Source organism: Cuculus canorus, chromosome 32, assembly GCF_017976375.1.
Source record: "Cuculus canorus isolate bCucCan1 chromosome 32, bCucCan1.pri, whole genome shotgun sequence".
In the NCBI taxonomy this organism is placed as follows: Eukaryota; Metazoa; Chordata; class Aves; order Cuculiformes; family Cuculidae; genus Cuculus; species Cuculus canorus.
The window spans coordinates 181,659-209,293 of NC_071432.1; the positions used below are offsets into that span (position 1 = coordinate 181,659).

The 27,635-nt window shown below is 63.3% G+C and overlaps 2 protein-coding genes across 2 annotated transcripts; one reads left to right on the plus strand and one right to left on the minus strand.

Moving 5' to 3' along the window:
- Positions 1-1,476: 1,476 nt before the first annotated feature.
- Positions 1,477-3,611, minus strand: NDUFB11 (NADH:ubiquinone oxidoreductase subunit B11). The gene is made up of 3 exons (XM_054052248.1): positions 3,426-3,611; positions 2,561-2,691; positions 1,477-1,729 (listed from the first exon to the last, which is right to left on the minus strand). Exons 1-3 carry the CDS (start codon positions 3,570-3,572, stop codon positions 1,606-1,608), a joined length of 402 nt encoding a protein of 133 aa, XP_053908223.1. The 5' UTR covers positions 3,573-3,611; the 3' UTR covers positions 1,477-1,605.
- Positions 3,612-3,645: 34 nt separating this feature from the next.
- On the plus strand, positions 3,646-26,275 carry RBM10 (RNA binding motif protein 10). The gene is made up of 24 exons (XM_054052145.1): positions 3,646-3,870; positions 5,101-5,128; positions 5,248-5,395; positions 5,918-6,097; positions 6,761-6,830; positions 9,313-9,386; positions 11,168-11,254; positions 12,347-12,407; positions 13,019-13,177; positions 14,246-14,406; positions 15,550-15,647; positions 16,124-16,223; positions 16,691-16,850; positions 17,188-17,336; positions 17,664-17,763; positions 18,679-18,770; positions 20,159-20,326; positions 21,094-21,240; positions 21,922-21,987; positions 23,102-23,287; positions 24,234-24,287; positions 24,887-24,984; positions 25,259-25,340; positions 26,141-26,275. Exons 1-24 carry the CDS (start codon positions 3,783-3,785, stop codon positions 26,189-26,191), a joined length of 2,607 nt encoding a protein of 868 aa, XP_053908120.1. The 5' UTR covers positions 3,646-3,782; the 3' UTR covers positions 26,192-26,275.
- The last annotated feature ends 1,360 nt before the right edge of the window (positions 26,276-27,635 follow it).

Here is a 27,635-nt window from a genome sequence, read left to right on the forward strand (position 1 = left end):
AAGAACCTCTTCAGGGATCCCCAGGACCCCTTTAGGAACATAAAAACCTCTTTAGGGACCCCCAGGACCCCTTTAGGAACATAAAAACCTCTTTAGAGACCCCCAGGACCTCTTTAGGGAACCCCAGGACCCCTTTAGGAACATAAAAACCTCTTTAGGGACCCCCAGGACCCCTTTAGGAACATAAGAACCTCTTTAAGGACCCCCAGGACCTCTTTAGGGACCCCCACGGATCCTACAGAGCCCCCATGACCCTTTTGGAGACCCCCCAGGACCCCTCTAGGACCACCAGGATCCCTTTAGGGACCTCCGAGACCCCTCGAAGAACTCCAGGTCCAATTTAGGGACCCCCAGGACCCCTCTAGGGATCCTCAGGTCCAACTTAGGAACCCCCCAGACCCTTTTAGGGACCTCCTGGACCCCTCTAGAACCCCCCAAGGACCTGTTTAGAGATGCTCAGGTCCCCGCTAGGGACTCCCCAGGACCCCTGCAGAGCATTCGAGACTGTTTTAGGGACCCTCCTGGACCACTCTAGGACCCCCTGGAGCCTTACACGGACCCAATTTAGGGATCCCCAGGATGCATCCAGAGCCCCCAAAGACCCATCCAGGACCCCTGTAAGACCCCCCCAGAGCCGTTTAGGAACCCCCTCAGGGACTCCCCCCAACCCCTCTGGCACCCCCAGGACCCCTCTAGGACTCCCAGGACCATTTGGGGGACCCTCAGGACACCTGTAGTGCCCCCAGGACCCATTTAGGGGTCCCTAGGATGCATCTAGGACTCCCAGGATCCCTTTATGGACTCCAAGGTCCTTTTTAGGACCCCTTCAGGGACCCCCAGGACGTATTTAGAGACTACAGAGAGCTATAAGGGGGCTATGGGGAGCTATAGGGGGGTTTGGAGCCCATAGGAACGCAAAGGGGGGGGCTCTAGGACCATGTGGAGCCCGCTGTGTGTCGCCGTCTGATGATGTCATCGCTCTGCGGGGGCTGCTGGGAAACGTAGTCCAACCAATGCCAGCACCCCCCACTTCACATCGTCCGTTTCTCCCAGTTCCTCCCCAGCGCATCCCAGTGCTGCCCTACGCCATCCCAGTCTCTCCCAGTTTCCCTCTCGTTCCTCCCAGCGCCCCTCAGTCCAACACAGTCTCCCCCAGTGCCACCCCCCCCCCGTCATCCCAGTGCCACTTTAGGTCCTCCCAGTCCCAATCTACATCATCTTCATCTCTCCCAGTTCCCCCCCAGTTCCTCCCAGTCCACTCCAGTGCCCCCGCCGTCCATCCCAGTGGCCCCCAGTCCATCCTACCGCACCCCTACATCATCCCATTCTCTTCCAGTCTCTTCCCAGTTCCCCCCAGCACTTCCCAGTCCACCCCAAGGGCTCCCCAGTTCATCCCAGTCTCTCCCACTTCCATCCTAGTTCCTCCCCAGTCCCTCCCAGTGCCCCCCCCACCCCCCCAAAACTGGGACCCAGGTGGTCGGTGGAGTCCCACCCCCCCTTTTATTAACAGATCGGACGGGGAAGTACTGATAAAGGGGGACCCCAGGATTTTGGGGGGTCCCAAGGCATGGGGGGACCCCAAAAATGGGAGGGACCCCCCCTTTTTCAGTCCTGGGGCGGCAGCGGGAGCCGCGCGGGGTCGTAGTAGTTGGAGGTGAGGAGGGGCTCCCCCCGCGCCTCTCGTTCCCGCACCTGCAGCTCGGCCTCGCGTCGCGCCCACGCCTGCAGCCTGCGGGAAACGGGGGGGTCAGGGGGCACCCCAAAACGGGGGGGCCCCAAAACCCACCCCAAAACCACCTTAATGACCCCAAACCTACACAAAAATCCACATTAGTGACCCCAAACCCACCCAAAGGCACCCAAAACCCACCCCAAAACCATCTTAATGGCCCCAAACCCACCCAAAATCCACATTAGTGACCCCAAAACCACACAAAGGGACCCAATATCCACCCCAAAACCATCTTAATGGCCCCAAACCCACCCAAAATCCATATTAGTGACCCGAAACGCACCCCAAAACCACCCAAAGGGACACAAAATCCACCCCAAAACCATCTTAATGGCCCCCAAACCACCCAAAGACGCCCAAAATCCACCTTAGTGACCCCAAAACCACGCAATTCCACACAAAGTCCATCCCAGAGACCCCAAAATCACCTCTTATACCTCTCTGAACCCCAAAATTGGGTCCAAAAAGGGAGATATGGGGTACCCCAAAAGCTAAGAGGACCCCAAAATCCAGGGGGACCCCAAAATCACCCCTTAACCCTCTCTGAACACCCAAACTGGGTCAAAAAATGGAGGTTTTCGGTACCCCAAAAGCCAAGCGGACCCCAAAACCCATCTCAGGGACCCCAAAACCACGCCAAGGACCCCAAAATCCAAGGGGGACCCCCGAACTCCCCTCCTAAACCTCTCTGATCCCCCAAGTTGGATCAAAAGAAGGAAGTTTTGGGCACTCCAAAAGCCAAGAGGACCCCAAATCCCACCAATACTCCGTTTTTTGGAGTCCCCATGGGTTTTGGGGTCCCTCCCCGGGTTTTGGGGGGCTCCTCACCCGTAGTCGGGCAGGTAGTGGAGAAAGACGGAGCCGAGGACGATGGCGATGGAGATGCCGGCCAGGAAGGTGGCTCGCATGTTGAGGAGGTCGGCGGCCGGGTCATCCGAGAAGCCGTGATAATCGGGGTTCTGGGGACCCCAAAAGCTGCTACTGAACCCCAACTCCTACCCCCACACCCCAAAATCCCACCCAGTACCCCAAAACCTGAACCTCAACCCCTCCTGAACACCAAAACCTGAGAATCCAAACCTCCCTGAAGCCCCAAATCATCCCCAGGACCCCAAAACCTGCCCAGTTCATCCCATTCACTCCCAGTGCCCTCCCAGTCCATCTCAGTCCCTCCCAGTCGCTCCCAGTGTCCTCCCAGTGTCCCCTCAGTCCATCCCAGTTCATGCCATTCACTCCCAGTGCCCTCCCAGTGCCCTCCCAGTCCATCTCAGTCCCTCCCAGTCCGCTCTCAGTCCATCCCAGTTCATGCCATTCTCTCCTAGTGCCCTCCCAGTGCCCTCCCAGTCCATCTCTGTCCCTCCCAGTGTCCTCCCAGTGCGCCCTCAGTCCATCCCAGTTCATGCCATTCTCTCCCAGTGCCCTCCCAGTGCCTTCCCAGTCCATCTCAGTCCCTCCCAGTGTCCTCCCAGTCCCCCCTCAGTCCATCCCAGTTCATGCCATTATCTCCCAGTCCATCTCAGTCCCTCCCAGTCCCCCCTCAGTCCATCCCAGTTCATGCCATTGTCTCCCAGTGCCCTCCCAGTCCATCCCAGTCCCTCCCAGTGCCCCCTCAGCCCATCCCAGTTAATGCCATCCTCTCCCAGTGCTCTCCCAGTGCCCTCCCAGTGCCCTCTCTCCCCGCCCTCTGCGCCACCTTCCTCTGCGCCACCGCCATCGGCTCCTCCTCGTGCGGCTCCGCCCCGAGCGGGACCCTCGGCAGCGCCAGAGCCCCCGGCGGCCCCGCCGAGCGGCCTCGCACCCCGGACCGCAACGCCCGGACCGCCCTCCCCAGCGCCGCCATCTTGCCCTTCCCTGCCACTTCCGCCTTCTCCTACGCGCCACTTCCGGTTGCCCGAGCCAATCAGACAGAGCCGAGGCCTCGTTTAGCCACGCCCACAAGACGTAACCCCGCCCCTCGTGCCGCTCAGCCAATCAAAGTCCTCGCCGATACGAGGCCACGCCCCCTTGCGTCACGCGGGCCAGTGAGAAGCGCGCTCTGCGCGATTGGCCAATGAGCGCGCGGGGCGGGAGCGGGCTCGCTGAAGCGCCGCCATTTTGCTGGTGTGGGAGCGGCAGCGGCGGAGCAGGCGGAGAGAGAGGTCGGGACCTACCGGGACGGGAGGGGCTGAACCGGGACGGGAGAAGAGGAAGGGGCTGAGCGGGGAGGGGCCTACCGGGAAGGAGCGGGGCCTACCGGGAAGAGGTAGGGGCTTGGCGCGGCCCTGGGGGTGGGCGCCGCACCGGCGCCTCAGGGAGGGGGCGGGGCTCGAGGGAAGGGGCGGGGCTTTAGGACCCTGGAGCCGTTCGTTGCATTGAGGGGCGGGGCTTGTGGGGGCGGGGCTTAGTGGCTACGTAACCATTGGTTACATTGAGGGGCGTGGTCTGAGGGGGGCGGGGCTTGGAGCGATGACGTCGGTGGGCGTGTGAATGGGGCGTGGTTTGAAGGAAGGGGCGTGGTCTTTATGCTAATGAGGGGACGGGTTCAAGTGAGGCGCTGCGTCAGTGCTTTGCCCTCCCCTGGGGTGGTGTCCCAGTGCCTCCCAGTTCATCCCAGTCCTTCCCAGTTCAACCCCGCTCTCCGGCACGACCTCACAATCCCTTCCAGTTCATCCCAGTTCCATCCCAGTGTTGACCAGTTGCTTCCCAATTCATCCCAGTGCCCTCCCAGTCCTTCCCAGTTCATCCCAGTGCCCTCTCAATGCTGCCCCGTTGCCCCCCCCATCATCCCTGTTCATCCCAGTGCATACCCAGTTCATTCCAGTGCCTCCCCAGTTCAGCCCAGTTCTCCCCAGTGCCTCCCGCTTCTTCCCACTGCCCCATTCCAGTCCCTCCCAGTTTATCCCAGTTGTCTCCTAATCTGTCTCAGCCATCTCTCAGGGCCCTCCCAGTTAATCCCAGTTCTTCCCAGGGCTGCCCAGTTCCTCTCCCGGTGCCCCCTGTCCTTCCCAGTGCCCCCCCCCTTGCCTCTTCTTTTCTACCAGTCGCCCCTGGTGTCCTCCCAGTTCATCCCAGTTGTCCCATAGCACCTCCCAATTGATTCCAGTACCACTTACTACCCCTTACTCTGTTCCAGTGTTCTCCCAGTTCCGCCCCAGTGCCCTCCCAGTACCCCATTTCATCCCAGTGCTGCCTTGTTGCCTCCCAGTTCATCCCAGTCCCTGCCAGTTCCCTCCCAGTTCATTGCAGTGCCCTCCCAGTGGTACCCAGTACACCCCCGCGCTGCTCTCCCAGTTCATCTCGCTCCATCCCAGTCTCACCCAGTTCATCCCAAAGCCCTCCCAGTTGCTTCCCAGTCTCTCCCAGTTCACCCAGTCCCTCTCTCCCCACAGGTGTCACCACCATGGAGTACGAACGGAGGTGAGGAGGGGGCGTTGGGGGGGAATGCTGAGGGCACTGGGGGGCACTGGTTGAACTGGGAGGGCACTGGGGGGCACTGGGTGACACTTGGGGACACCTCTGCGTCCCCCCCATCGCAGGGGGGGCCGTGGGGAGCGCAGCGGTCGCTATGGGGGGGCCCCGGCCCCGCCGCCCCCCGCCGAGGAAGCCCCGAGAGCCCAACGCGACCACGACTATCGCGACCACGACTATCGCGGCTATGGCGGCCCCCCCCCCGCCGGCCCCCAGGTGAGACACTCCCCCCCCCGGGACCCCAAAATCCCCCCAAATCGCCCCAAAAACCCATCTCCATCTCTGCCCCCACCCCGCAAACCCTCCGAACTGCCTCCAACTCCCCCTTCTGCCCCCCTGACCCCCCCTTTCTGCCCCCTGACCCCCCCTTTCTGGCCCCTTCCCCCCCTTTTCTGCCCTCTGCCCCCCCTTTCTGCCTTCTGCCCCCCCTTTCTGCCCCCTGACCCCCCCTTTCTGCCCCCTGACCCCCACTTTCTGGCCTTTTCCCCCCCTTTCTGCCCCCTTCCCCCCCTTTCTGCCCCCTGCCCCCCACTTTCTGCTCCCCCAGCCCACCGAACTACCTCCAAACCCCCCCTTTCTGCCCCCCAACTCCCTTTCTCTGCCCCTGACCCTCATTTCTGCCCCCCTCACCCCCACTTCTGCCCCACCACCCCCCCTTTCTGCCACCCTCAGTCCCCCTACGAGGGCTCAGACCCTCTCTGACCCCCATTTCTGCTCCCCCCCCCCCCCCCCCCGCAGGCTCCCTATGAGGGCTCGGAGCCCCCTCGGAAGCGGGAGGTGCCAGCGGCTTCGTTGCCGTTCGGAGCCGACGGTGATTACCGCGACCAGGATTACCGGCCCGAGGCCGGCGAGGAGGAGCCGCGCGCCAGCACCATCGTCATGCTGCGAATGCTGCCGCCCGCCGCCACCGAGAGCGACGTGAGCCACCGCCTCGGGCCACGACACCCCCCCTTTTGGCCAGGAGACCCCCCCTTGGGGCCAGGAGACCCCCCCTTGGGGCCAGGACACCCCCCCTTTGGGCTAGGAGATCCCCCTTGGGGCCAGGAGACCCCCCCCTTTGGGCTAGGAGACCCCCCTTTGGGCTAGGAGATCCCTTTCAGGGCTAGGACACGCCCCTTTTGGGCTAGGACACGCCCCTTGGCCTGTGCATCCCACTGGCTTTAAACCACACTCCCTGTCTTTAAACCCATTCTGTTAGGCCACGCCCCCTTTAGGCCACGCCCCCTTTCATTTAGCCCACGCCCCCTTAGGCCATGTCTATATGCGTAGTTGTCACTGGCCCTGTCTCCTCCATTAGGCCACACCCCTTCCATTAGGCCACACCCCTTCCATTAGGCCACACCCCAATTGGAGCACCTATATATGTTTGGCTCATTTAGGCCACGCCCCTCTGGTAGGCCACGCCCCCTCGCTGCCCCCAGCCCAGGCTCTGGGTCCCCCAGGTGCCCTTTGGGTGCTGTTGGGTGGGGGTTTCGGGGGGTCCGCAGCCCTTGGGTGGCCCCCCTTTCCCCCCCAGATGTTGGGGCTCCCCCACAGATGTTGGGGCGCGGCTGCAGTCGCCCTTTTTTCCGCCACCCGCAGATCCGGGCGCAGCTGCAGGCGCAGGGGGTGCAGCCCCGCGAGGTCCGGCTGATGCGCAACAAGTCCTCAGGTGAGCGCAACGGGGGGCACCCATGGGTGCTGGGTCCCTCGGGGGGCACCCAAGGGTGCTGATCCCATCCCCAGGGACACCCAAGGGGGAGGGGGTACGGTCCCAAAGGGCACCCGAGGGTGCTGATCCCATCCCCAGCGGTGCTGGGTCCCTCCTGGGGGGCACCCAAGGGTGCTGATTCCATTCTCAGGGGGCACCGGGGCACCCAAGGGTGCTGATTCCATTCTCAGCGGGCACCGAGGGGCACCGGGTCCCTCCCAGGGGCACCCAAGGGTGCTGATTCCATTCTCAGGGGGCACCGAGGGGCACCGGGTCCCTCCCAGGGGCACCCAAGGGTGCTTATTCCATTCTCAGGGGGCACCGAGGGGCACCGGGTCCCTCCCGGGGGGCACCCAAGGGTGCTGATTCCATTCTCAGGGGGCACCGAGGGGCACCGGGGCACCCAAGGGTGCTGATTCCATTCTCAGGGGGCACCGAGGGGCACCGAGGGGCACCGGGTCCCTCCCAGGGGCACCCAAGGGTGCTGATTCCATTCTCAGGGGGCACCGAGGGGCACCGGGGCACCCAAGGGTGCTGATTCCATTCTCAGGGGGCACCGAGGGGCACCGGGTCCCTCCCAGGGGCACCCAAGGGTGCTGATTCCATTCTCAGGGGCACCCGGGGGTGCTGGTCCTATCCTCAGGGGGCACCCGGGGGTGCCTATCTCCCACCCAAGGGGCACCCAGGGGTGCTACGTGGAACTTAGGGGGCACCCAGGGTGCTGACTCCATCCCCAGGAGCACCCAGGGGTGCTGGTTCCATCCTCGAGGGCACCCGGGGTGTCCTAGGAGCACCCAGGGGTGCCAGTCTTGTCCCTAGGGAGCACCCAGGGGTGCTGGTCCCTTTCCCGGGGCACCCAGGGGTGCCCATTTCCCACCCAAGGGGCACCCAGGGGTGCTACGCGGAACTTAGGGGGCACCCAGGGGTGCTGACTCCATCCCCAGGGGCACCCAGGGGTGCCAGTCCTCTCCTTAGGGGCACCCAGGGGTGCCGATCCTTTCCCCAGGAGCACCCAGGGGTGCTGGTTCCATCCTCGAGGTGTCCTAGGAGCACCCAGGGGTGCCAATCCTGTCCCTAGGGAGCACCCAGGGGTGCTGATCCCTTTCCCGGGGCACCCAGGGGTGCCAGTCTTGTCCCTAGGGAGCACCCAGGGGTGCTGGTCCCAGCTCTAGGAGCACCCAGGGGTGCTGATCCCTTTCCTGGGGCACCCAGGGGTGCCAGTCTTGTCCCTAGGGAGCACCCAGGGGTGCTGGGCTGTAGGCGAGGAGCCCCCAGGGGTGCTCACCTCACCCAAGGGGCACCCAGGGGTGCCGGTCTATTGCTTAGGGGCACCCAGGGGTGCTGATTCCATCCCCAGGGGCACCCAGGGGTGCCAGACCCGCGCCGAGGAGCACCCAGGGGTGCTGGTCCCTTTCCCGGGGCACCCAGGGGTGCCGGCCTTGTCCCCAGGGAGCACCCAGGGGTGCCCATCTCCCTCTCAAGGGGCACCCAGGGGTGCCAAACCCTCCGCCAGGGGCACCCAGAGGTGCTGTGCCGTGCTTGGGGGGCACCCAGGGGTGCTAGACCCACACCAGGCAGCACCCAGGGATGCTGTTCCCTTCCCAAGGAGCACCCAGGGGTGCTGATCCCATTCTTAGGGGGCACCCAGGGGTGCTGGTTCCGTTCTCGGGGCACCCAGGGGTGCCCATCCCTTCTCCAGGAGCACCCAGGGGTGCTGAGCCCAAACCCAGGAGCACCCAGGGGTGCCCATCCCTTCTCCAGGAGCACCCAGGGGTGCTGAGCCCAAACCCAGGAGCACCCAGGGGTGCTGGTCCTTCTCCCAGGGGCAGCCAAGGGGGCCAATCCTGCCTCCAGTAGCACCCATGGGTGCTGTGCCTGACCCAGGGGGGCTCAAAGCCAGCTTGGAAGGGGTCCCAGTAGCACCCATGGGTTCCCAGTAGCACCCGTGGCTTTCTAGTCCTCCCAGTAGCACCCATGGGTTCCCAGTAGTACCCATGGGTTCCCAGTAGCACCCGTGGCTTCCCAGTCCCAGTAGCACCCATGGGTTCCCAGTAGTAGCCATGGGTTCCCAGTGTTCCCAGTAGCACCCATAGGTTCCCAGTAGCACCCATAGGTTCCCAGTAGCATCCACGGGTTTCCAGTAGCGCCTGTGGGTTCCCAGTGTTCCCAGTAGCACCTATAGGTTCCCAGTAGCACCCATGGGTTCCCAGTCCCCCCAGTAGCACCCATGGGTTCCCAGTCCCCCCAGTAGCACCCGTGGCTTCCCAGTGTTCCCAGTAGCACCTGTGGGTTCCCAGTCCCCCCAGTAGCACCCATGGGTTCCCAGTCGCACCCGTGGGTTCCTAGTGTTCCCAGTATCACCCGTGGGTTCCCAGTCTCCCCAGTAGCACCCGTGGGTTCCCAGTTTCCCCAGTAGCACCCATGGGTGCTGTTGCCCCCCCAGGTCAGAGCCGCGGCTTCGCCTTCGTGGAGTTCCAGCGCGTGGAGGAGGCGGCGAGGTGGATGGCGGCCAACCAGGTACTGGGCTGGACTGGGCTGGACTGGGCAGCACTGGGCGGTACTGGTGCGTACTGGGCTGGACTGGGCTGGACTGGGCTGGACTGGGCAGCACTGGTGTGTACTGGGCTGGACTGGGCAGCACTGGTCAGCACTGGTGTGAACTGGGCTGTACTGGGCAGTACTGGTGTGAACTGGGCTGTATTGGGCAGCACTGGTGTGTACTGGGCTGGACTGGGCGGCTCTGAAGTGTATTGATCTCTACTGGACTCTATTGGTGTGAACTGGGCTGTACTGGGCAGTACTGGTGTGTACTGGGCAGCACTGGTGTGGACTGCGCAGTATTGGTCCCTACAGAGCGCTACTGGTGCGTACTGGTATTTACTGGTGTGCATTGAGCGTTACTGGTGTGTACTGGGTTGTACTGGTCTATGGAGGGAAGCACTGGTGTGTACTGGGCTGGACTGGGCAGTACTGGTGCATACTGGGCTGCATTGGGGTGTACTGGGAGTAACTGGGCAGTACCGCTCTGCACTGGGATGGACTGGTTTGTACTGGATGGCGTTGGGCGTTACTGGTTTGTATTGGTTTATACTGGAGCGTACTGGGAGCGGTTGGGGTGGACGGAGCCATGCCGGTCTGTACTGGTTTGTACTGGCTTATATTGCCTGTACTGGTCTGTACTGGGATTGGTGGTTTATTCTGGTGTTGGTGCTGGGAGGCACTGGCTTGGACTGGGAGTTACTGGGCTGTACTGGTTAAGGCTTGGCATCTGTAGTGGTTTGTACTGGTTTGTAGTTGTTCTTACTGGTCTGGACTGGTCTGGACTGGTTTGTTACTGCTGTTACTGGTGTGGATTGGCTTGTTATTGGTGTTACTGGTCTGGACTGGTTTGTTATTGCCTTTACTGGTCTGGACTGGTTTGTTACTGCCATTACTGGTGTGAACCGGTTTGTTATTGCCATTACTGGTCTGAACTGGTTTGTTACTGTCTTTACTGGTGTGAACTGGTTTGTTACTGCCTTTACTGGTGTGGACTGGTTTCTTATTACCTTTACTGGCCTGGACTGGTTTATCACTGTTCTTTACTGGTCTGAAGGGTTTTATCACTGCTCTTACTGGTATGTACTGGTTTATCATTGCCCTTACTGGTGTGTACTGGTTTATTGCTGCCCTTACTGGTCCGGACTGGTTTATCGCTGCCCTTATTGGGTTGTGTGGGGCTGCTCTGGTTTATACTGGTTCATACTGGGAGCCACTGGGTTCCTCTTTCCCCTTGGGCCGCTTTGTACCAAACCCTCGTGCAAACCCTCGTGCGAGGAGGGGGTGTGAACCCCGGCGCCCCTCGTGCAAACCCTCGTGCAAACCCTCGTGCGAGGAGGGGGTGTGAACCCCGGCGCCCCTCGTGCAAGGGCTCCCGTGAGCCCTCGTGTGAGCCCCGATCCCCCCCTGGTGCCCCCTCGTGCGAGAGCCCTCGTGCGAGGGTCGCCGTGAGCCCTCGTGTGAGCCCCGGGTGCCCCCGATCCCCCCCGGTGCCCCCTCGTGCGAATCCCCGGGTGCCCCCGTTTCCCCCCGGTGCCCCCTCGTGCGAATCCCCGGGTGCCCCCGATCCCCCCCGGTGCCCCCTCGTGCGAGAGCCCTCGTGCGAGGGTCCCGTGAGCCCCGGGTGCCCCCGATCCCCCTGCGGTGCCCCCTCGTGCGAATCCCCGGTGCCCCTCTGGCCGGGGCTGCGGTGCGGGGGGGTTTCTGGGCGCTCGTGCGAGGCCGTCGTGCGAGCAGTGGTGCGACGCTGTCCCCCGCAGGCGGGGTTGGTGCTGCTGGGGCAGCGCGTGTCCCTGCACTACAGCGACCCCAAACCCAAGAGCAACGAGGATTGGCTCTGCGGGAAGGTGGGGCGCGTGGGGGGCGCTTGGGGGGCACTTGGGGGGCGGGGGAGGGACTTTGAGGGACCTTGGGGGGCACTTGGGGGGAAAAGGGGGCACCTGGGGGGTAGGGGAGGGACTTTGGGGGGCACTTGGGGGGAAGAGGGGGGCACTTGGGGGGCAGGGGAGGGAATTTAGGGGGCGGGGGGGCACTTGGGGGGCAGAGGAGCACTTAAGAGGGCACAGGGGGACACTTGGGGGGCAGGGGGGCCACTTGAGGGGCAGCTGGGGGGTGGGGGGGGCACTTGGGGGGCAGGGGAGGGACTTTGGGGGCCACTTGGGGGGAAAAGGGGGCACCTGGGGGGCACTTGGGGGGGAAAAGGGGGCAACTGGGGGGCACTTGGGGGGCAGAGGAGGGACTTTGGGGGGCACTTGAGGGGAAGAGGGGGACACTTGGGGGGCAGGGGGGGCATTTGGGGGTCAGAGGAGGGAATTTAGGGGGCGGGGGGGCACTTGGGGGGCAGGGGAGGGACTTTGGGGAGCACTTGGGGGGGCATAGGGGGCACTTGGGGGGAAGAGGGGGTACTTGGGGGGCACTTGGGGGGAAGAGGGGGCACTTGGGGGGCAGAGGAGGGACTTTGGGGCGCACTTGGGGGGGCATAGGGGGACACTTGGGGGGCGGGGGGGGCACTTGGGGGGCAGGGGAGGGACCTTGGGGGCCACCTTGGGATGTGGGGAGCACTTGGGGGGCAGGGGAGGGAATTTAGGGGGCGGGGGGGCACTTTTGGGGGCAGGGGAGGGACTTGGGGGGCAGGAGGGGCGCGTGGGGGGCAGGGGAGGGACTTTGGGGGGCACTTGGGGGGAAGAGGGGGCACTTGGGGGGCACAGGGGGACTCTTGGGGGGCGGGAGGGCACTTGGGGGGCACCGGGGGAGCACTTGGGGGGCAGGGGAGGGACTTGGGGGGGCACTTGGGGGGCGGGGGTGCACTTGGGGGGCACAGGGGGACACTTGGGGGGCAGGGAGAGCACTTGGGGGGCAGGGGGGGTGTTGGGGGGCACTTGGGGGTCGGGAGGTGCCGCGGGGGCGCTTTTGGGTTGAAAGCGGTGGATTTTGGTCAGTGCGGAGTGCAGAACTTCAAACGGCGCGAGAAGTGCTTCAAGTGCGGCGTCGCCAAAGCCGGTGAGCGGCGCACCCCAAAACCCACCCCGGGGGGGACCCCAAATCCCTCGTTTTCACCCCAAACCACCCAATGCTGGAGTTTGGCCACCAAATTTGGGGGTTCAATCACCAGATTTGGGGTCTAACCACCCAACCTTGACCTTCAGCCACCCGTTTTTGGGGCTCAACCACCTGATTTTGGGGTTCTACCACCGAATTTGGGGTCCAACCACCTGATTTTGGGGTTCTACCACTGGGTTTGGGGTTCAACCATCTGATTTTGGGGTTCTACCACTGAATTTGGGGCTCAACCACCTGATTTTGGGGTTCTACCATTGAATTTGGGACCCAACCACCTAATTTTGGGGGTTCTACGACTGAATTTGGGGTTGAACCACCTGATTTTGGGGTTCTACCACTCAATTTGGGACCCAACCACCTGATTTTGGGGTTCTACCACTCAATTTGGGACCCAACCACCTGATTTTGGGGTTCTACCACTGGATTTGGGGCTCAACCACCTGATTTTGGGGTTCTACCACTGGATTTGGGGCTCAACCACCTGATTTTGGGGTTGAACCCCCCGATTTTGGGGTTCTTCTGACGTGTGGGGGTTTGGTTTTGGGGTGCAGAAGCGGAGCAGCGCGGTCCTGGGGGGCCTCGAGCGGAGCTGGTGCCGGGGGGGGGCGCGGGGCTCCTACCCCTCCCCCAATCCTACGCCCCCACTTTGGGGGGGACCCCGGGGGGACCCCAAGGTGGGAGCGAGCCCGGAGCTGAGAACGCCAACGACAGTGAGTATGCGGGGGGGGGGGGGCAAAAGGGGGTCCTGAGGGAGTAAAAAGGGGTCCTGCGGGGTAAAAGGGGGTTCTGAGGGGAGGTAAAAGGGGTGTTTGGGGGGTCCTCGGGGGGGTAAAAGGGGGTTTGGGGGGTCCTGGGGGGGTAAAAGAGGGGCCCTGAGGGGGTAAAAAGGAGTTTTGGGGGGTCTGGGGGGTTGAAAGGAGGTTTTGGGGGTAAAAAGGGGGTCTGAGGGGGGGTAAAAGGGGTGTCCAGGGGGGCAAAAGGACATTTGGGGGGGTCCTGGCGGGGTAAAAGGGGGTCCTGGGGGGCTAAAAGGGGGTTTGGGGGTCCGGGGGGGGTAAAAGGGGGTTTGGGGGGGTAAAAGGGGGTCCTGGGGGGCTAAAAGGGGGTTTGGGGGGTCCTGGGGGGGGTAAAAGGGGGTCCTGGGGGGGTAAAAAGGGATTTGGGGGGTCCTGGGGGGGTAAAAGGGGGTTTAGGGGATCCCAAGTGGGGAAAGTGGGGTTTGAGGGGGAGTAATGGAGATTTTAGGGTTCAACCACCAGATTTTGGGTTTCAACCACCAAATTTGAGGTTCAGCCACCAGATTTTGGGGTTCAACCACCAAATTTTGGGGTTCAACCACCAAATTTGAGGTTCAGCCACCAGATTTTGGAGTTCAACCACCAAATTTTGGGGTTCAACCACCAAATTTGAGGTTCTACCATCAGATTTTGGGGTTCAACCACCAAATTTGAGGTTCAACCCCCAGATTTTGGGGTTCAACCACCAAATTTCGGAATTCAACCACTAAATTTGGGGTTCAACCACCAGATTTTGGGGTTCAACCATCAGATTTTGGAGTTCAACCACCAAGTTTGAGGTTCAACCACCAGATTTTGGGGTTCAACCATCAGATTTGGGGTTCAACCACCAAATTTGAGGTTCTACCACCAAATTTTGGGGTTCAACCACCAAATTTGAGGTTCAACCCCCAGATTTCGTGTTTCAACCACCAAATTTGAGGTTCAACCCCCAGACTTTGGGGTTCCACCCTCCCAGCCGCCCCCTTTTTGCCCCCGCAGCCATCATCCTGCGCAACCTGCACCCCCAGAGCAGCCTCGAGTCCATCCTGGCGGCGCTGGCGCCCTTCGCCGCCCTCTCGGCCGCCAACGTCCGCGTCATCAAGGACCGACAGACGCAGCTCAACCGCGGCTTCGCCTTCGTCCAGCTCGCCACCATCGTGGTGGGTGACACCCCCCTTTTGGGGGTCCTCTTGGGCCATTTTGGGGGTCTCCAGGTCCCTTTTTGGGTCCTTTTGGTCCATTTTGGGGGTCTCCAGGTCCCTTTTTGGGTCCTCTTGGTCCTTTTTGGGTTCTCTGGGTCTGTTTTGAGGGTCTCCAGGTCCTTTTGGGGGTCTCCAGGTCCCTTTTTGGAGTTCTTTTGGGCCATTTTGGGGGTCTCCAGGTCCCTTTTTTGGGTCCTCTTGGGCCATTTTGGGGGTCTCCAGGTCCCTTTTTGGGTCCTTTTGGTCCATTTTGGGGGTCTCCAGGTCCCTTTTTGGGTCCTCTTGGTTCTTTTTGGGTTCTCTGGGTCCCTTTTGAGGGTCTCCAGGTCCATTTTGGGGGTCTCCAGGTCCTTTTTTAGGTCCTTTTGGTCCATTTTGGGGGTCTCCAGGTCCTTTTTGGGGGTCTCCAGGTCCCTTTTTTGAGTCCTTTTGGTCCATTTTGGGGGTCTCCAGATCCCTTTTTGGGTCCTCTTGGTCCCTTTTGGGTTCTCTGGGTCCCTTTTGGGGTCTCCAGGTCCCTTTTGGGGTTCTCTGGGTCCATTTTGGGGGTCTCCAGGCCCATTTTGGGGGTCTCCAGGTCTTTTTTGGGTTCTCTTGATCCTTTTTAGGTCCCTTTTTGGGTCTCCAGATTCCTTTTGGGGTCCTTTTGGTCCTTTTTGTGTTCTCTGGATCCCTTTTGGGGGTCTGCAGATCCCTTTTCGGGTCCTCTTGCTCCTTTTGGGGTCTCCTTGGTCCATTGTGGGGGTCCTCGGGTGGATTTTGGGGTCCCTTTTGGGTCCCCATGGTCCTTTTTGGTGGTCCCAGAGTGAATTTTGGCTCTCCTTGGTCTATTTCAGGGCCCTTTTTGGGTCCCCTTCATCCTTTGGTGCTCCCGAGGTGGATTTGGGGTCCCTGGGTCATTTTTGGGGGTTCCTCAGTCCTTTTTGGGGTCCTTGGGTCCCTTTTTGGGTCCTTTTGGTCCTTTTTCGCCACCCCCGTCTGGTTTTGGGGAGCCCCTGGGTATTTTCGCTGCTGCCATGGTAGTTTCTTGAGGCGCGCGGGGTTGGATTTCTGGGGTGCGCGGGTGGTTTTGGGGTCCCCCTGAGGCGTCCCCGCCCGCAGGAGGCGTCGCAGTTGCTGCAGATGCTGCAGGCGCTGCAGCCGCCGCTGCACATCGACGGAAAGAGCATCAACGTCGAGTTCGCCAAAGGCTCCAAGCGGTGAGGCCACGCCCCCCGACCAGGCCACGCCCCCATAGTGCAAGCCACGCCTGCAACCTTTAAGCCATGCCTATCACCTTCAAGCCACGCCCACAAACCTCAAGCCACGCCTCCATTGTCCTTTGCGGTTTATCCACCCAGTATTAAGCCATTACCTGGTCCTGAGGCCACGCCCCAAGCCTATGGCCACGCCCCATCGTTTAAGCCACGCCCCCTTGCGAGCTTTAACCCTTGCTCCACCCACCTTGAATTGTAGCCCCTCGCTGAGGCCACGCCCACACCACTTAAGCCACGCCCCATCAAACTCAGCACCATCTGTGTCTATAAGCCACGCCCACAAATCTCAAGGCACGCCCCCATCATTTAGACCACGCCCCTTTCCCCGCTATACCGCCCCCTGTCTCAGCCAATGAAAGCCCCCGGGCTCGTTAAGCCACGGCCCCTCTGGCCTAAGCCACGCCCCCATGCCCCCACAGGGAGGTGCAGGGGGCGGGGCCAGGGGAGGGGCCCCCCCGCGCCAGCGCCGCCTCCGTGGCCTCCACCGCCATCGCTGCTGCCCAATGGGCGCTGTCGCAGGTGAGGGGGATTGGGGGGGACTTGGGGGGGGATTTGGGGGTCTGGGGGGCCTTGGAGGGGGAGTTGGGGGGCACTTGGGGGTCTGGGGGGCCTTGGAAGGGGAGTTGGGGGGCACTTGGGGGTCTGGGGGGCCTTGGAGGGGGAGTTGGGGGGCACTTGGAGTGTAGAGGTTTATGAATGGAGAAGGGGGTTATGAATCAGGAGATTTAGGAATGGGGGAGGGGTTTATCAGTGGGCGGTGGGGGTGAATGGGGAGTGGTTATGAATGGGAGAGTATCAATGGAGGGGTTATCAATGGAGGACGTTATCAATGGAGAAGGATTATGGCTGAATGGACACTTATGAATGGAGACAGTGGTTATGAATGTGAGGAGTGTCAATAGGGGAGGGTTTATCAATGGGGGGAGGGTTTATCAATGAAGGGGTTCTTTGTGACCCCCCCCTCTGCCCCCCCTCCCCCCCCCCAGGCCGCCCCGGGCACGGAGCCCTCGTGGGGGGGCACCGAGGAGCCCCCCGGCGATTTTGGCTCCTTTTACGCCGCTGAGGAGGCTCTGGGGGGCCCCCCCCCACCCCCCGGGCCCCCCCTCGCCCCGAATGCCGCCCCCAAGGCCGACAACGCCGCCCCAGGTGAGGGGGGGGGGGGTCCTATAGATTGGGGGGGTCTCTATGGATGGGGGGGGCCCTATGGGGGGTGGGTATGGATTGGGGGTTCCTATGGGTTGAAGGAGGGTCCCTATGGATTAGGGGGGGTCCTTATTGGGGGGGGGCCCTATGGAATAGGGGAGGGTATGGATGGGGGGGGCCCTATGGGTCCCAATGGGGTTGGGAGGGGTCCTATAGGTCGAGGAGGGGGAGGGCGATGGGTGTGTGTGGGGGTCCTATAGACCTGGGGGGGGTCCCTATGGATTTGGGGGGGTCCTATAGACATGGGGGGACCCCTGTGTATCCATCCTCCCCCCCCCAGGTGCGGAGGAGCCGGGGGTGCCGGGTTTGGAGCCGCCGGGGGGGGTTGGGGGTGCGGGGGGGGGCAGCTCCTTCGCTCGTGCCCCCTCTGGGGGGAGCCCCTACCCCCCTCCCACCGGGGACCCCCCCGCGAGCACCCCCCCCGCCCAGGTGAGTGAACCCCGAAACGGAAGGGGGAGGTAGGACCCCAAAAACGGGAGGACAAAAAAGGGGGGGGATGCTAAAAATAGGGGGGTCCTAAAGGGGGAGGAAAAGGGGGGGTACTAAAGGAGGGGTTGGGGGCGGAGGTTTGGACCCCCAAAATGGGGGAGGGGAGTCGAAAATGGGGAGGGGGACCTCAAAACTGGGGGGGATGACACAAAAAGGGGGGTAAAAAGGGATCCCCAAAACAAAGGGGGGGGGGGGAGAAGGGGGGGGTGTTGGGAGGGGGGCAGGATCGGGGGGGCTCATTTTAGGGTGCTGCCACCTCCCCCCCAGAGCTACACGGGGCCCCCAAAAGCTGAGCCCCCCAGCGCTGCCCCCCCCGGACCCCCCCCTGCTGCCACTGCCGCCGGCACCGACCCCTACGGGCAGTTCCGTGAGTTTGGGGGTCCTGGGGGGGGTTAGGGGGCAGAGGGGCAGTTTGGGGGTCCTGGGGGGGGGGGGTTGGGGGGCAGAGGGGCAGTTTGGGGGTCCTGGGGGGGTCTGTGGGGGACAGAGGGGCAGTTTTGGGGTCCTGGGGGGGGGTCTATGGGGGGCAGAGGGGCAGTTTGGGGGAGTATGGGGGGTCTATGGGGGGCAGAGGGGCAGTTTGGGGGTCCTGTGGGGGTCTATGGGGGCAGAGGGGCAGTTTGGGGGTCCTGGGGGTGATCTATGGGGGGCAGAGGGGCAGTTTGGGGGTCCTTTGGGGGGGGTCTATGGGGGGCAGAGGGGTAGTTTGGGGGTCCTGGGGGGGGGGTTGGGGGGCAGAGGGGCAGTTTGGGGGTCCTGGGGGGGTCTATGGGGGGCAGAGGGGCAGTTTGGGGGTCCTGGGGTGTCTATGGGGGGCAGAGGAGCAGTTTGGGGGTCCTGGGGGGGGTCTATGGGGGGCAGAGGGGCAGTTTGGGGGTCCTGGGGTGTCTATGGGGGGCAGAGGGGCAGTTTGGGGGTCCTGGGGGGGGGGGGTCTATGGGGTGGGGTGGTAGTTGGGGGGGCCTAGGGGGGGCAATTTGGGGGGTCTGTGGGGGGGCAGTTTGGGGGTCTTGGGGGGTCTATGGGGTGGGGGGGCGGTTGGGGGCAATTTGGGGGATCTATGGGGGGGCAATTTGGGGGATCTATGGGGGGGCAGTTTGGGGGTCGGGGGGCGTCTATGGATGGGGGGGCAGTTTGGGGGTCTTGGGGTGTCTGGCGGGGGCAGTTTGGGGGGGTATGGGGGGGCAGTTTGGGGGGTCTAGGGGGGGGCAGTTTGGGGGGGTATGGGGGGGGCAGAGGATTTTGGGGACCCCCTGTGACCCCCCTTTCTCCCCCCCCCCAGCGGTTCCCGACGTCTCCACCTACCAATACGATGAGACTTCGGGGTACTACTACGACCCCCTGACGGGGCTCTACTACGACCCCCACTCCCAGGTGAGGGCGTTTTGGGGTGAAAAAGGGCGATTTTGGGTCCATCCGTCCTCGGGGTAAAAAAAAAAAACGGGGTGAAAAAGCGCAATTTTGGCTCAAAACCGTCCAGAAATGCATTTTGGGGTGAAAAAAGGGGAAATTGGGGACGGAGGAGGGGGTGCTTTGGGAGGGGGGGGGAGGAATTTGGGTCAAAAAAGGGGAAATTTGAGTCAAAAAAGTGCAATTTCGGGGCTGAAAAAGGCGTTTTAAGGCCAAAACCTGAGATTTTTTTGGGGAAATAAATGCAGATTTGGGGGCGAAAAGGGTGGATTTGGGCATAAAATGGGTCAATTTGGGGCCAAAGGGGTGAATTTGGGGGTGAAAAGGGTCAGTTTTGGGGTGAAAGGGTTCGATTTGGGGTTAAAAAGAGTCATTTTGGGGTTGAAAAGGGGCGATTTGGGGGTAAAAGTCGTCAATTTGGGACCAAAGAGATCAATTTTGGGTTGAAAAGGGTCATTTTGGGTCAATTTTGGGGCAAAAGGGGTGAATTTTGGGTTGAAAAGGGTCAGTTTTGGGGTGAAAGGAGGAGGTCTGAGAGTGAAAAAAGTTATTTTGGGGTTAAAAAGGGTTATTTTGGGGTTGAAAAGTCTCAATTTGGGGGTGAAATGGGTCAATTTTGGGGCCAAAGGGGTCAATTTGGGGTTGAAAAGGGTCAATTTTGGGGCAAAAGGGATCAAATTTGGGTTGCAAAGGGTCAATTTTGGGGCAAAAAGGGGTGAATTTGGGGTTGAAAAGGTTAAGTTTTGGGGTGAAAGGATTCAATTTGGGGTTAAAAAGAGTCATTTTGGGGTTGAAAAGGGGCGATTTGGGAGTAAAAGGCGTCAATTTGGGGCCAAAGAGGTCAATTTTGCATTGCAAAGGGTCAATTTTGGGGCAAAAAGGGTGAATTTGGGTCAGTTTTGGGGCAGAAGGGGTGGATTTGGGGCAGTTTTGGGGCAGAAGGGGTGGATTTGGGTCCGTTTTGGGGCAGAAGGGGTGGATTTGGGTCAGTTTTGGGGCAGAAGGGGTGGATTTGGGTCAGTTTTGGGGCAGAAGGGGTGGATTTGGGTCCGTTTTGGGGCAGAAGGGGTGGATTTGGGTCAGTTTTGGGGCAGAAGGGGTGGATTTGGGTCAGTTTTGGGGCAGAAGGGGTGGATTTGGGTCAGTTTTGGGGCAGAAGAGGTGGATTTGGGTCCGTTTTGGGGCAGAAGGGGTGGATTTGGGTCAGTTTTGGGGCAGAAGGGGTGGATTTGGGTCAGTTTTGGGGCAGAAGGGGTGGATTTGGGTCAGTTTTGGGGCAGAAGGGGTGGATTTGGGGTGCCGGGGGGGTTGTTTTGGGGTGCCCCCCACCCTGACCCCCCCTTCTCCCGCAGTACTACTACGAGGCGGGCGCGGGGCGGTTTCTCTACTGGGACGGTGAGCGGCGCACGTACGTTCCGGCGCCCCCCGCGCCCCCCACGGGGCCCCCCGCGCCCCCCCCCAGCGCCCCCAAAGAGCCCAAAGATAAGAAGGAGAAGCACAAGACCAAGACGGCCCAACAGGTGAGCACCCATGGGTGCTGGCGCCCCCCAAAACCCCCGCGGCACCCGTGGGTGCTCCTGGACCGCATGGATCCCCATAGACCCTCCACAGCACCCATGGGTGCTCCTGGACCCCATGGATCCCCACAGCACCCGTGGGTCCCCCACAGCACCCATAGGCCCCCATCACCCCCCAGCAGCACCTATAGGTTCCCAGTAGCACCCATGGGTCCCCATCATCCCAGCAGCACCCGTGGGTTCCCAGTCCCCCAGTAGCACCTATGGGTCCCCAGTAGCACCCATGGGTTCCCATCCATCCCAGTAGCACCCATGGGTCCCCAGCAGCACCCATGGGTCTCCATCCATCTCAGCGGCACCCGTAGGTTGTTATCCACCCCACAGCACCCATGGGTCCCCAGCAGCACCCGTGACTCCTTACCCATCCCAGCAGCACCCGTGGGTCCCCAGCAGCACCCATCGGTCCCCATCATCCCAGTAGCACCCATGACTCCTTACCCATCCCAGTAGCGCCCATGGGTCCCCATCCATCCCAGCAGCACCCGTGGGTCGTTATCCACCCCACAGCACCCATGGGTCCCCGTCCATCCCAGCAGCACCCATGGGTCTCCAGCAGCACCCATGGGTCCCCGTCCATCCCAGTAGCACCCATGGGTCCCCGTCCACGCCAGCAGCACCTGTGGGTGGTTATCCACCCCGCAGCACCCGTGGGTCCCCGTGCTCCCCCGCGGGTGCTCCCGCCTCCCTCCTGACAGCACCCATGGGTGCAGATCGCCAAGGACATGGAGCGGTGGGCGCGGAGCCTCAACAAACAGCGCGAGAGTGGGCGCAGCGCGGGGCCCCCCCCGCCCCCCCGCGAGGACGAGCGGCGCGAGGCCGCGGCCGCCGACGCCGGATACGCCATCCTCGAGAAGAAGGTGGCACCCATGGGTGCTGCGGGGGGGCCGGGGGGTGCGGCGGGGGGCTATGGGTGCTGGGGGGTGCAGGGGGGGCTATGGGGTGCAGTGGGGGACTATGGGTGTTGTGGGGTATATGGGGGGGCTATGGGTGCTGTGAGGTGTATGGGGGTGCTATGGGGTATATGGGGGTGTTATGGGGTACAGTGGGGGGCTATGGGTGCTGTGAGGTGTATGGGGGGCTATGGGTACTGTGGGGTATATGGGGGTGCTATGGGGTGTAGGGGAGGCTATGGGTGCTGTGAGGTGTATGGGGGTGCTATGGGTACTGTGGGGTATATGGGGGTGCTATGGGGTGCAATGGGGGGCTATGGGTGCTGAGGAGTGTATGGGGGTATGGGTACTGTGGGGTATATGGGGGTGCTATGGGGCGCAGCGGGGTGCTATGGGTGCTGTGGGGTGCAGTGGGGGGCTATGGGTGCTATGGGGCATATGGGGGGCTATGGGTGCTGTGAGGTGTATGGGGGTGCTATAGGGTATATGGGGGTGCTATGGGGTGCAGTGGGGGGCTATGGGTGCCGTGAGGTATATGGGGGGCTGTGGGTGCTATGGGGCACAGTGGGGAGGCTGTAGGTGCTGTGGGGGTTCTGTGGGGCGCTCTGGGTGCCCCCTCACTCATGGGTGCCCCCCCCCCTATTCCAGGGCGCCCTGGCAGAGCGCCAGCCCCCCCCCCTGGAGCTGCCCCGGCTGGGGGGGGACGAGCGGCTGGTGAGGGGGTGACCCACACCCCGACCCCCAATCCCTGCGACCCCCGACCCCGACCCCCAACCCTGGGACCCCCAACCCTGACCCCAAACCCCTGACCCCCAACGCTGACTCCAAACCGGACCCCCAACCCTGACTCTAAATGGGACCCCCAACCCTGACCCCAAACCGGGACCCCCAACCTTGCCCCCCCAAATCCCTTTGTGCCCCCCCACCCCCCATACCGCCCCCGATGCCCCGAGCCCCCCCAAGCGCTGTGTGCCCCCGTACCCCCCCCCGCTGCCCCCCCAAGTGCTGTGTGCCCCCCGTACCCCCCCCGATCCCCCCCAAGCGCTGTGTCCCCCCAGAGCCCCCCCGTACCCCCCCCCACTGCCCCCCCAAGCGCTGTGTCCCCCCAGAGCCCCCCCCAAGCGCTGTGTCCCCCCATACCCCCCCCCCGATCCCCCCAAGCGCTGTCCCCCCCCAGAGCCCCCCCCGTGGCCCCCCCCAGCGCTGTGTCCCCCCGTACCCCCCCCGCTGCCCCCCCCAGCGCTGTGTCCCCCCGTACCCCCCCCGCTGCCCCCCCCAGCGCTGTGTCCCCCCAGAGCCCCCCCATACCCCCCCCCGCTGCCCCCCCCAGCGCTGTGTCCCCCCAGAGCCCCCCCATACCCCCCCCGCTGCCCCCCCCAGCGCTGTGTCCCCCCGTACCCCCCCCGCTCCCCCCCAAGCGCTGTGTCCCCCCGTACCCCCCCCACTGCCCCCCCCAGCGCTGTGTCCCCCCAGAGCCCCCCCCCGTACCCCCCCCCGATCCCCCCCAAGCGCTGTGTCCCCCCAGAGCCCCCCCGTACCCCCCCCCGATCCCCCCCAAGCGCTGTGTCCCCCCGTACCCCCCCCACTGCCCCCCCCAGCGCTGTGTCCCCCCAGAGCCCCCCCGTACCCCCCCCCGATCCCCCCCAAGCGCTGTGTCCCCCCAGAGCCCCCCCCCGTGGCCCCCCCGATCCCCCCAAGCGCTGTGTCCCCCCGTACCCCCCCCGATCCCCCCAAGCGCTGTGTCCCCCCGTACCCCCCCCGATCCCCCCCAGCGCTGTGTCCCCCCAGAGCCCCCCCCGTGGCCCCCCCAAGCGCTGTGTCCCCCCAGAGCCCCCCCCGCGGGTTGGTGGCCGCCTACAGCGGTGAGAGTGAGAGCGAGGAAGAGGGGGAGCGCCCCGAGCGCCCCGGGGAGCCCCTCACCGACTGGCACAAGCTCGCCTGCCTGCTCTGCCGCCGGCAGTTCCCCAGCAAGGAGGCTCTGCTCCGGCACCAGCAGCTCTCGGGGCTCCACAAGGTACCCCAAAACCCTCCAGGGCACCCCCCGGAACCTTTGGGGTCGCTTGGAGGTCTTGGGGACCCCCCCTTGGGGTGGAGGAGATGGGATAGAGGACGAGTTGGGCTCTTCGACGGCGGTTTGGGGACTCCCTTTATGGCATTGGGGTCCCCCTTGGATGTTTTTGGGGTCCCCTTGAAGGTATTGGGGTTTCTCTTGTAGGTATTGGGGTTCCTCTTGAATCTTGGGGGGCCCTTTGAGATCTTAAAGACCCCCCCTTGGGGTGGAGGAGATGGCATAGAGGGTGGTTTGGGGTCTTCGAGGGTGGTTTGGGGACTCCCTTTATGGCATTGGGGTCCCCCTTGGATGTTTTTGGGGTCCCCTTGTAGGTATTGGGGTTCCTCTTGTAGGTATTAGGGTCACTCCTGAATCTTGGGGACCCTTTGAGATGTTAGGGACCCCCCTTGGGGTGGAGGAGATGGGGTAGAGGACGAGTTGGGTTCTTCGAGGGCGGTTTGGGGACCCCCTTTATGGTATTGGGGTCCCCCTTGGATGTATTGGGGTCCCCTTGAAGGTATTTGGGTTCCTCTTGTACGTATTGGGGTTCCTTTTGAATCTTGGGGACCCTTTGAGATGTTAGGGACCCCCCCTTGGGGTGGAGGAGATGGGGTACAGGGTGGGTTGGGCCCTTCAAGGGTGGTTTGGGGACCCCCTTTATGGTATTGGGGTACCCCTTGGATGTTTTGGGGTCCCCTTGAAGGTATTGGGGTCCCCTTATAGGTATTAGGGTCACCCCTGAATCTTGGGGGACCCTTTGAGATCTTAAAGACCCCCCCTTGGGGTGGAGGAGATGGGGTGCAGGGGGGATTGGGCCCTTCAGGGGGGCTTAGGGGAATACCTTGAGGTATTGGGGACCCCCCGCGGGTTTTGGGGTCCCCCCCAATAACGGGGTCCCCTCCCCCAACAGCAAAACCTGGAGCTGCAGCGACGGAGCCACCCGCCCCCCCCCGAGGGGGAGGAGGTGAGGGGGGGTCCTATGGGTCTGGGGGGGCTCTATGGATCTGGGGGGCTCTATGGGGTCTGGGGGGTCTCTATGGGGTCTGGGGGGGCTCTGTGGATCTGGGGGGCTCCTATGGGTCTGGGGGGGCTCTATAGGGTCTGGGGGGGCTCTGTGGATCTGGGGGGGCTCCTATGGATCTGGGGGGGCTCTGTGGGTCTGGGGGGGCTCTGTGGATCTGGGGGGGCTCCTATGGATCTGGGGGGGCTCTGTGGATCTGGGGGGGCTCTATGGGGTCTGGGGGGGCTCCTATGGATCTGGGGGTGCTCTGTGGGTCTGGGGGGGCTCTGTGGATCTGGGGGGGCTCCTATGGATCTGGGGGTGCTCTGTGGGTCTGGGGGGGCTCTGTGGATCTGGGGGGGGGTCTATGGGGTCTGGGGGGGCTCTGTGGGTCTGGGAGTCTCTATGGGGTCTGGGGGGGCTCCTATGGATCTGGGGGGGCTCTGTGGGTCTGGGGGGGCTCTATAGGGTCTGGGGGGGCTCTGTGGATCTGGGGGGGCTCCTATGGGTCTGGGGGGGCTCTGTGGGTCTGGGGGTACCCACAGGTCCCGTCCCCCCCCCAGCTCCGGTACCGGGACCGTGCGGCCGAGCGACGCGTGAAACAGGGGGGCCCCGACCCCCCCGAAACCAAGAGGCGTCGATTTGGGGGAGCCCCCCCGGGGTGAGCACCAGGGGCGCCCCAAAAAGGGGGTGGGGGGGGGAGACCTCAAAATGGGCATTTGAACCTCAAAAAGGGGTGGGGTTACCCCAAAAGTGGGACGTTTTGACCCCAAAATGGGGTGTTTTGACCCCAAAATTGAGGGATTTGACCCCAAAATGGGGCCTTTTGACCCCAAAATTGGACGTTTTGACCCCAAATTGGGCTCTTTGACCCCCAAGTGAGGGTTTTGCCCAAAGTGGGGGTCTCTGGGGGTTTCTGATCCCGATCCGCGCAGCCCCCCCGAGGCGCCCCTCGGCTGTCGGATGCTCCAGGCCATGGGCTGGAAGGAGGGCAGCGGACTGGGCCGGCGCCGCGAGGTCAGACTGGGAGCACTGGGAGGGGACTGGGAGGGGACTGGGAGGGGACTGGGGGGACTGGGAAGAGACTGGGAGCACTGGGAGGGGACTGGGAGCACTGGGAAGAGACTGGGAGGGGACTGGAAGAGACTGGGAGGGGACTGGGAGCACTGGGATGGGACTGGGAGCACTGGGAAGAGACTGGGAGGGGACTGGGAGCACTGGGATGGGACTGGGACCACTGGGAAGAGACTGGGAGGAGACTGGAAGAGACTGGGATGGGACTGGGAGCACTGGGAAGAGACTGGGAGGGGACTGGGGGTACTGGGAAGAGACTGGGAGGGGACTGGGAGCACTGAGAGGGGACTGGGAGGACTGGAAGGGGACTGGGAGCACTGGGATGGGACTGGGAGCACTGGGAAGAGACTGGGAGGGGACTGGAAGAGACTGGGACGGGACTGGGAGCACTGGGACTGGACTGGGAGCACTGGAAGGGGACAGTGGGAGGACTGGGAGCACTGAGAGGGGACTGGAGGGGGACTGGGAGCACTGGGAGGGGACTGGGAGCACTGGGAAGAGACTGGGAGCACTGGGAAGAGATTGGGAGGAGACTGGGAGCACTGGGACTGGACTGGGAGCACTGGGAGGGGACTGGGAGGATACTGGGTGGGTCTGGGAGGGCACAGGGTGGCACTGGGAGGGGTCTGGGTGGTTACTGGGAGCACTGGGACGGGACTGGGAGGATACTGGGTGGGTCTGGGAGGGGTCTGGGTGGTTACTGGGAGCACTGGGAGGTTACTGGGAGCTCTGGTTCCCGCCAGGCCCCCGCCCGGCCCCGCCCCGGGGTCTCGCGCTTCACCGAGGGGCCCTGAGGCCACGCCCCCTCCCGAGGCCACGCCCCCTCCGCCGGCGGGAGTCCCTCGGAGGCCACGCCCCCTCTCGCGGCGCCCCGGGGGTGGATGTCGAAACCACGCCCCTTGCCGCGAGGCCACGCCCCTTGCCGCGAGGCCACGCCCCCTCCGCGGTCTCTGTTCTTTTTGTATGGAATAAAATGGGTGAAAAAACCGTGGATTTTTGGGGACTGAGAGGGGGAACTGGGGGAGACTGGGAGGGACTGGGAGGAGACTGGGAGGGACTGGGGGGCACTGGGAGGAGACTGGGAGAGACTGGGGGGCACTGGGAGGAGACTGGAGGAGACTGGGAGGGACTGGGGGGCACTGGGAGGGACTGGGAGGGGGCATTGGGGACACTGGAAGTACTGGGAGGGACTGGGGGGCACTGGGGGGGGGCATTGGGGACACTGGAAGTACTGGGAGGGACTGGGGGGCACTGGGAGGCACTGGGGGAGAGAGAGATTGGGACGAGACTGGGATGGGGCTGGGGGGTCACTGGAAGCACTGGGATGCACTGGGCAGGGTCTGCGGGGGGACTGGGAAGCACTGGGAGGGGACTGGAGGGGCGTTGGGAGCACTGGGCGGGGCCTGGGGTTACTGGGGGTTACTGGGGGTGACTGGGAGCACTGGGCGGGGCCCGGGGGTTACTGGGGGTTACTGGGGGTGACTGGGAGCACTGGGCGGGGCCCGGGGGTTACTGGGGGTTACTGGGGGTTACTGGGAGCACTGGGCGGGGCCCGGGGGTTACTGGGGGTTACTGGGGGTTACTGGGAGCACTGGGCGGGGCCGCCCCTCCCCCACTTCCCCCATGGCGCCTGCGGGGTTGGTGCTGGCGCTGCTCTGCGCCCCCCTGGGGGCCGCGGGTACTGGGGGCACTGGGGGCACTGGGAGGGCACTGGGAGGGCACTGGGAATGGGCTTGGAGGGGACTGGGAGCACTGGGAAGGGACTGGAATGGGACTAGGGGGGCACTGGGAACACTGGGGGGGCACTGGAAGGGGGCTGGGAGCACTGGGAGGGCACTGGGAGGGGTCTGGGGGGCACTGGGAACACTGGGTGGCGCTGGGAGCACTGGGAGGGGGCTTGGAGGATACTGGGAGCACTGGGATGGGACTGGGAGGGGGCTAAGGAGTACTCGAGGGCACTGGGAGTGGACTGGGAGCACTGGGAGGGGTCTAGTGGGGCACTGGGAAAACTGGGGGGCACTGGGAGTGGGCTTGGAGGATACTGGGAGCACTGGGGTGGGACTGGGAGCACTGGAGTGGGGCACGAGAAACGCAGGGAGAAGAATGGGTGGCAGTGGGAGCACTGGGAGGGAACTGGGAGGCACTGGGAGAGGGATGGGGGCCACTGGGAGGGAGCTGGAAGCACTGGGTGGGGTTGGGAGGGCACTGGGAGGGAACTGGGAGGGAACTAGGGGAGCA

Coding starts and splice junctions, on each gene's coding strand:
- NDUFB11 (XM_054052248.1), bottom strand. CDS start 3,572: ATGGCGGCGCTGGGGAGGGCGGTCCGGGCGTTGCGGTCCGGGGTGCGA. Junction 2,692..3,425: donor TGGCGGTGGCGCAGAGGAAG/GTGGCGCAGAGG, acceptor TGGGGTCCCCAG/AACCCCGATTATCACGGCTT. Junction 1,730..2,560: donor CACTACCTGCCCGACTACGG/GTGAGGAGCCCC, acceptor CGTTTCCCGCAG/GCTGCAGGCGTGGGCGCGAC.
- RBM10 (XM_054052145.1), top strand. CDS start 3,783: ATGAGCGCGCGGGGCGGGAGCGGGCTCGCTGAAGCGCCGCCATTTTGC. Junction 16,224..16,690: donor CCCAATGGGCGCTGTCGCAG/GTGAGGGGGATT, acceptor CCCCCCCCCCAG/GCCGCCCCGGGCACGGAGCC. Junction 24,288..24,886: donor CCCCCCCCGAGGGGGAGGAG/GTGAGGGGGGGT, acceptor TCCCCCCCCCAG/CTCCGGTACCGGGACCGTGC.